This window comes from Odocoileus virginianus, unplaced genomic scaffold (assembly GCF_023699985.2).
Source record: "Odocoileus virginianus isolate 20LAN1187 ecotype Illinois unplaced genomic scaffold, Ovbor_1.2 Unplaced_Contig_300, whole genome shotgun sequence".
In the NCBI taxonomy this organism is placed as follows: domain Eukaryota; kingdom Metazoa; phylum Chordata; class Mammalia; order Artiodactyla; family Cervidae; genus Odocoileus; species Odocoileus virginianus.
The window spans coordinates 1-8,550 of NW_027224617.1; the positions used below are offsets into that span (position 1 = coordinate 1).

The window sequence follows — 8,550 nt, forward strand, 5'->3', positions numbered from 1 at the left end:
ACCCAGGTGAAGGTTGGGGGCTTGAATTCAGGTGGGTCTGGAAGTACAGGACTGGGGTCTCATGGCTTCTTCTCCATCCTCAGATTGGCCTGCCTAGTGCTTGGATCGGCTGTGAGTGAGATCCCGAGAAAGGCTCCCGGTGACTGAGCTGTTGAGCATGGAGCCCCTGGTGAGTAGTGATGCTTCCTTCTCCTGAAGCTGCACCCAGTCCCCATCCTTCCTCAGCTCAGCCGCCCACTCTGGACAGTGGTAGGGCTGCTCTGTCTAAACCACAACATCTCTGATGCTTTAGGAATCGGTGACGTTTGAAGATGTAGCCGTTGACTTCACCCAGGAAGAGTGGAGCCTGCTGGACAAGTCTCAGAAAAACCTGTTCCGAGATGTGATGATGGAAACTATCACCCACCTGGTCTCTGTAGGTGAGTCTGTCAACAGGGACGTAACTGCACCTGTGTCCATTCTGCTCACTCACTCACTGAACAAGCTATGCTGAGTCCCACTCCAGCTGCTTCCTGATTCTCCGCTAGCCCTCCTAACTACAAAAAAAGGAAGCTGTTCCTTTCCATGGTATTTTTTATTACCACACGGAAGGGTTATCTTGGCCAGGTTTCATATCTTTATTGATACTTAGTCTCAACATTCAGAACTGGACTGGGGATTCAATGGACATTTTAATACATAAATAAAAGGATCAAATATTTTAAACTAATTCTTCTGTTCCAATCACTTCATGAAGGCTTAAGAGCAGAGTCCTGTATATGACATAATTTTGATTCTTCCTGTAAGGTGAATCATTACTGGATCCTGTTTGACAGAAATATTCAGCCCACTGTAGAGTCTTTTGATCTTTCCCATTTGGAAAAGACTGAGGATTCTGTGACCTCTCTCTGAACTGGTGCATGGGCATCAGCCCCTAGTGAAGAACAGTGAAGAACAGCCTCACTGTTCTTGCTGCTGCTCTGGGTTTCCTCCTGGTCTGATGAAGGATCTTCACTGTCCTGTCTGTTCAGGATGTTGTTACCTGCACTGACCTCAGTTGTCTCTCTATTCTCCCCAGTACCTTACCCATGTTTTGAGCACAGCAAAGAGTAATTAGCCTAGACTCAAAATCCGCACCTTTCTTTTTTTAAATCAAACAGGCTATCAGATCAGCAAATCAGATGTGATTTCCCAGCTGGAACAAGGAAAAGAGCTGTGGACTGAAGCAGCAGGAGGCCTCCAAGGTCAGAGTCCAGGTGAGTGTCAGGGGCCTGAGCTTCAGGGCAAAACAATTTCAGCCAGTGTATTAAGTCCGTGGAGATACCAAATGAAAGTCTGATGAAGGCAGGGATATATTCCAAAGTGGAAGTGAGGACATTGGGGCATATTCCTCGCGTTGTTATCATTCTGGGCCCCTATCATCACAATTCATATTCCTGATATTTTCTCTCCTATGGGAAAAAGGTGCTTGTGGACTATACCACACTTCAACTTTCACATAGTGACTCCTGTCCTGATCCTGCCACTTAAAGTTTTGTCTACCCTTTTCTGACCCAATGTCTCGTCACCACATTATGTTTTTATATTTTAAGCCTGAGTTTTTTCCTAACAGACAAGACTTTTAAAGTATTTCTACTACATTGAGTATTTCTTTGTTATATACAGTTTCTCCGAGTACCAATTTTTGAAATATACTCACGTGGATGTTGGTGTTTGTCTACATTTTATTTCCCTATTGCCACTCTAAACTCTATACTTTTCACATTTCTTTAGGCAGTGAAAGACCCCTTAGACGACAAGAAATGATATTCATGCAAAGTGTCTACAGGAAGCACATATCCCCTACCATGGCAATGGTAAGTTTCATGGGTGGGAACCTCAGTCATCCAAATGAAAGACCAGCAGTGAGATAAGTTGGTAATTGAGCACAATTGCCTGTAAATTGAGACTGAGCTCTTCCTGAGCAAATTTTTGGATACTCTGAAATTGGTTAAGAAGTTAATATTAGCTCAAAACCATAATCTAAGGGGGGAAAAGATAAGTTGCACAAACATTTTTCATCTCCTAGTCTCTAGAACACAGTGAAATCTTCAAAATTAATCTGATATCTGGGATTGGGAAACTATAAAAGAGAATGTTCATGCTTGCAGGGGAGTAACACAACATGTGTTTGCAACTAACACTGGCGACATTTTAACTGGAGACTATTATGAGCTGATGTTCTAGGGTGAACATGTAGATGAATGAGTGTCTACCTGAACATGGGCACACCAGTAACAGCCTCATATCTCCTTTCCTCAAAAAGGTTTCTCACCTGCAAGGGGATCCTGCTGGATGCATGGATTTGAGAGATGAAGTTCCTTCTAGATATTCCCCTCAACGTTCATCAGTTCACTTAAGGAAACGTAATAGCCAACGGTGTGAAAAGTCCCTTAGTCAAGGGTCATTCCTTAATGCACAGGGTCATATTCACAGTAGAGGCAAACTGTGTGAATGTCCTCTGTGTAGGAAAGTATTTAGTAATTGCTTTAGCCTCAGACGACACAAGATGATTCACACTGGAGAGAAACCATACAAATGTGGTCTCTGTGGAAGTGGCTTTTTTCAAAGTTCTGACCTTAGAAACCACAATCGGGTCCACACTGGAGAGAAACCATTTAAATGTCATGTGTGTGAGAAGCTCTTTAGTCAAAGTTCCTACCTGAAACAACATGAGAAAACTCACACAGGAGAGAAGCCCTACAAATGTCGTCTGTGTGAGAAAAATTTTAATCAAATCTCTTATCTTAGAAAACATGAGAAAATCCACCCCAAAGAAAAGCACTATGAATGTCATCAGTGTGGGAAAACGTTTAGCCAAAACTCTGGCCTTAGTCAGCACAAGAGAATCCACACTGGAGAGAAACCACACGTGTGTCTTGTGTGTGGGAAGGCCTTCAGTCAGAGTTCTGAATTGACTCGGCACAAAAGGACCCACACAGGAGAGAAACCCTATAAGTGTCAGCGGTGTGGGAATGCCTTCAGTCAATATGCCAACCTGAGAAGGCATGAGAGAACACACACCAGAGAGCAGCCCTATGAGTGTCAGCTCTGTGGGAAGTGCTTTAGTCATGGCTCTTCCCTTAGGCGACACGAGGGAACCCAGCACCAGAGAGAAAATCAGGAAGGCCCTCAGTAGACTTTCTCACCTGACACGACACGCTGTTCCTTCCACATTCCACACATGAGGAATGTGGGAGGAACAGCAGCCATAGCGTTAGCGTTTAAACTCACCGAGTTCACAGTCACTAAATAACTGTCTGTAATCAATATGGAGGCTCCTTCAGGCATCGCACTCCCCGGTCCAGACAGGCATCACCTGTGGACGTGGATCCACTTGTGCGCTAACTCTGTGGCAAAGCCTTTGGTCATTGGCCTGACCTCAGGTGACTTAGCAGAACTCCCTCTGTAAATACAATATGGGTGTTTGCGGCAATAGCTCCCAACTCTAAAGCCCCTGAGTACCTAGAGGTCATGAGCAGAGGATAAGCAACACCTAGTTTTTCTTTCATAATTGTTCAACATGAGCCAACTCCATGAAGAGAACCAGCAAGATTGTAATCACTGTTAATGTTCAGCGGAGCCCCAGTCTTGGTGTGCTCAAGAAACTCAATGAAAAAAATAAGCACTAAAACAAGAACAAAGATGAAGACTCTTGAGAAATACTAAAGTATATTGAGCAATACCAAGGCATACTTCTAAATTTATCCTAGTGAAGTGATTTCATGGAAGGTTCTGAGAAATTCTTTTTCTGTAGATCAACCACTCTGCTCCACACGTGCTCAGTCTGTATGACACACGCTTGGTGTTGTGAAGGAACGGAAGTCTTTGGAGACTTACTTCTCAGTCAACACGAAATTATCACACTAAGGATGCAGCAATCCTAAAGTCACAGTGGAGCTACAGATTTCATATCAGAAAAAACGACCCTGTGTACGAGGGGGAGCCTGCAAAAGAAATCTGTAATACACAATCAGGCTTCCCAGGTGGCTGAGTGGTGAAGAATCCGCCTGCAATGCAAGAGTTGGATTCAATCCCTGATCTGGAAAGTTCCCCTGGAGAAGGAAATGGCAACCCACTCCAGTATTCTTGCCTAGAGAACCCCATGGACAAAAGGGCCTGGGGGTCTATGATCCATGGGGTCACAACTTAGTGACTACACCACAACAACCATAACAACAAACACACAATCAGGCAGATTATGATTCAGGGAAATACCTTTTCATGAAAATGTGGCATAAAATGGAGAATGAAGAGACCTAGCAATGTGGAATGTAGAGTTTTGTAAGAAATTAAAATGTGAGTATAGAATAATAGTTGTTAATATTCAAACAATAAAGTCCATGGCTAAAGGAGCTCAATGTTGCTGTCTGGTTTCTCTGCGACCCTGTAAACACAGGGACGCAGGTCTGCACTCTGGGAAAGTGGGCAGAGACTCAGCCCCACTCTCTGAGTCCCCCTTTCTCCACTGCTCTTTCCACACAACTCAGCTCCACTCATTCCAACAACCCCCCACCCCATCTACCCCTTCAGGCCCTGGTGGTGACACAGCTCTGATCTTCAGCTCCACTGGCCAGGTTTCCAGAATGTCATGACCCTGCTCAGGCAAGGTCCTGGGGGGAGTCTCAGAGACATCTGGTCCAACATTATTTGAGCCACTCAACCTATGTCTGCAGGCTTCCCAGGTGGTGCTAGTGGTAAAGAACCTGACTGCCAATGCAGGAGACATAAGAGACTCGGGTTCCATCCCTGGGTCAGGAAGATCCCTTGGAGGAGGGCATGGCAGCCCTTTCAGTATTCTTGTCTGGCAAATCCCACAGATAGAGGAATCTAGTGGGCTACCGTCCATGGGGTCATAAAGAGTTAGAGACAACTGAAGCGACTTAGCACACTGGTATGCACAACCTATGTCTGCAGACGGAAACCAGCTGGGGCTCGAGAGACAGACGTCTCTGCCCTCCCTGACCTCAGAAATCTCTTTTTAATTTTGTCCCAAAACATCTGAACTGAGCCAAGCAGATGAAGAGTTCCTTCCATGAGCATACTCTCTATCTTACTCAGCTGATTCCTGAATTTTGGACCCAGAAGTCTCACTAAACAGGAACCCAGCCTTGTTACCACCACATAAGCTCATGAAATAAATCTGCAAGAATATAAAATGTGTAAAACTACCAGCCATCACACAAGCAGGTTTTTAAAATAATTAGCACAATGTCTTTTTCCAAATAAAATGTCGTCACAAAGCAAATCTCCCCTCTTGTCTGTAGGACTTGGAAAGTTATCCTTTGACACACATCCATATTGAACCCATATCTCCAGGGAGAGTCTTCCTGGATATCCACTCGGATGAGGTGTGTTCCTGCCAAAGCAGTACAATTCCCCAACCAAGGCCTGAGTCCACTCACAGAAACACAAACAGGATGGTACTGAACCATAATGACTTTTTTTTTAATTAAAAAAAATTTTATTTAATTTTGGCTCTGCTGGATCTTCAACGCTAGGAAGGCTTTTTCTCCACTTGTGGCAAACAGGAACTTCTAAGTTGCAGTGTGTGGGCTTCTCATTGCAGTGGCTCCTCTTGCTGCAGAGTTCGGGCTCTAGGGCTCCTGGACTCCGTAGTTGGGGCTCCTGGGGCTCAACGGTGGGTACAGTGGCTTAGTTGCTCGTGAGATCTTCCCAGAGCAGAGATCAAACCTGTGTCTCCCACCTTGGCAGGGGGATTCTTCTCCATTGACCTACCAGAGAAACTCCATCACTGGTTTTCAAAATTTCCACAAGGAATTCTGGGGGCAGTCAAGACGGGAAAACAAGTCCTGGGTGAAGGTGATGAGCAACGAATTCTATTGTCTGTCTATTGTGACACATATCGTTCCTTGGGTACAAATGGCTCAACAAGGTCATGTGACCTTGGAGCAGCATGAAGGTTAGTTTGCAAAGACAACTTTCCACGTGGACACTTCCTCAACCTCCTTGAAAGCTTCATCTCATCCAGTGGAGTTTGTCCAGCACCCACTTTTCTGTGATTCTAGTTACAGATAGGAAGAGTGCAGCTGGATTTCAGGTTGGTTTGAAATAAATGTGGTGTTAGCTAAACCCCCAGAGAAATAGGACAGCAGTCAAAATATGCAGTGTTGTGGCTTTAGACAGGGGAGTAAAGGTTCTTTAATTTTTTTAATTTCATCTCTATGTTATACTGAGTTATAATATTAGATGAGTTTTACATTTACAAGTGGATTTCAGCTCCTGCATACCATATAACAAGTCAGCTAAGAAAGGGAAATTCCGCCACGGACCCTCAGCCACCTCCGAGGCTGCATCTCCTCCAGTGGAGGGTGTCCAGCACCCACCATTCTGAGCATCTACTGACAGATGGGAGGTACCCAGCTGGATTTCAGGTTGTCTGGTTTTATTTGGTGTTCAGTGTATCCCCCAGAGAAACAAGACAGACACAAAATATGTACAAATGTGGCTTTATGCACTGAGGCATGGATAATTTTTCATGTAATTATTTTCCTGCCCATGGAATTTTCCAGGCAAGAGTACTGGAGTGGGTTGTCATTTCCTTTTCCAGGGGATCTTCCTAATCCAGGGATTGAACCTGGGTCTCCCGCATTGCAGACAGACGCTTTACTGTTTGAGCTACCATGGAAGCCCTTAATTATTTTTCTAGAGTATCATTCATTTGGTTACAATATTATATGTTTTATTTATATAAAAATATATTTCAATTTCAGTATGCCATAAAATTGACCTGCACTAAAAACTTCGATGTTTTTTTCTTTTACCATCCTGTGGACCTTTTTCACTCATCAGCCATCCCCCTGTTGGTACCCTCTGACATCCACGGCTCTGTTCTGTGAATATGTGTTTATTTGCATGTCATTTGCTGTCTTAATTTTTTTTTTTACTTATTTGCTCTTTTTCCTTGTATTTAGTGTTCCATATGTGAGTGAATTCATCAGGTATTTCTGTGTTCTAAAGGTGTTTACAAGACATTATTAGATCAAAGGTGATTCATAGCCTTGATTGGATTATAAAAAACCTCATCAAGGTCAGGTAACCTTGGGGACGAATCAAAGGCAGCAGGAAAGGGAAGTTACCCCACTGGCCCTCCTCAGTTACCTTCAAAGGTGCAGCGTGCCCAGCATCCAGCATTCTGGGCATCTACCAACAGGTAAGAGGCATGTGACTGAGGTTCAGGTTGATTTAAATTTGATGTTCAATTTGTCCATCAGAGAAATGGGACAGTAGACAAAATAGGTACCAATGTAGTCTAGGCCATGGGCATGAATATTTTTTTAATTTAATGATTTTTGTAGGGTATCATTCAGTCAAGACGTTAGATAAGTTTTACGTGTACAAAAATATTTTTCAATTCCAGTATACCTTAAAATTGGTTAGCACCAGCAACTTAGGGTTTTTGTTACCATCCTGTGGACCCGTTTTACTCATCAGCCATCCCCTTGCCACTGTCCTCTGACATGCCCTGCTCTGTTCTATGAGAATGTTTGCTTTTGTGTCATTTGCTTTCCTCTTCTTGTTTTTACTTATTTACTTTTGAAATTTGTGTTTAGTGTTCCACATCGAAGAGAATTCACAAGGTATTTCTCTTTTCTAAATGGGTCTTCAAGACACTGATAGATACAGGGTGATTTTTGTTCTTTAGTCGCTAAGTTATGTCTGACTCTTTGTGACCCCCTGGACTGTAGCCTACATAATGTTGATTGGTTAAGAAAACCTCATCAAAAAAAAAAGGAAGAAAACCTCATCAAGGTCATGTGATCTTAGGGTAGTATAAAGTCAGCGGGAAAGGGAAATTTCCCCACTGACCCTCCTCAGCCACCCTGGAAGCTGCATCTCCTCAGCTGGAGCGTCCAGCACTCATGATTCTGAGCATCTTCTGAGAGACTAGAGAGAGGCTCACAGCTGAATTTCAGGTTGTGTGGTTTAAATTTGGTTTTTGGCTAGTCCCTCAGGGAAATGGGACAAGAGTAAAATCATGTAGTGATGTGGCTTTAGGCAGCTGGGGATCAATTCTCTAATTTCTTTTGAATTTAGTTTGATTTTTTTCTAATTTTGGTATTATCCCATTATAATTTTAGTGAAGTTTTAGGTGCATAGCCATACATTTCAGCTTCTGTGAACCACACACCTCCTCACACCAAAGAATGCAGTTTTCCTCTGTTACTATTTGCTGCCCCGTTTTGTTCGAGGCTTCTCTTCTGGTTTCCTTTACTCAGGTCTGTGTATCTTTGTATTTGCTATCATGTCAACTTTGTCTTCTTTAAAATTCTTTTTACTTGTTTCCTTTTTGTTTGTCTTTTGTGTTCCACACATGAGTGAAATTGTGAATTATTTCTTTCTCTTAACATGTCTTCAGATGTGGTTAGACCAAAGGTAATAAATGATGTCACTTGGCTAAGAAACTCTCAACAAGGTCATGTGACCTTGGAGCAGCCTCAGGTCAGCTGGGAAAGGGAAATTCCTCCTTGACTGGTCCTCAGCCACCTTCAAAGCTGCATCTCCCTCAGT

General features: G+C 43.4%; 1 protein-coding gene across 1 annotated transcript; it reads left to right on the forward strand.

Moving 5' to 3' along the window:
- Positions 1–157: 157 nt before the first annotated feature.
- On the forward strand, positions 158–3,157 carry LOC139034301 (zinc finger protein 705A-like). The gene is made up of 6 exons (XM_070464753.1): positions 158–169; positions 293–419; positions 1,140–1,235; positions 1,753–1,835; positions 2,285–2,729; positions 2,796–3,157. The coding sequence occupies exons 1-6, from the start codon at positions 158–160 to the stop codon at positions 3,155–3,157; spliced, it is 1,125 nt and encodes a 374-aa protein (XP_070320854.1).
- Positions 3,158–8,550: the final 5,393 nt, after the last annotated feature.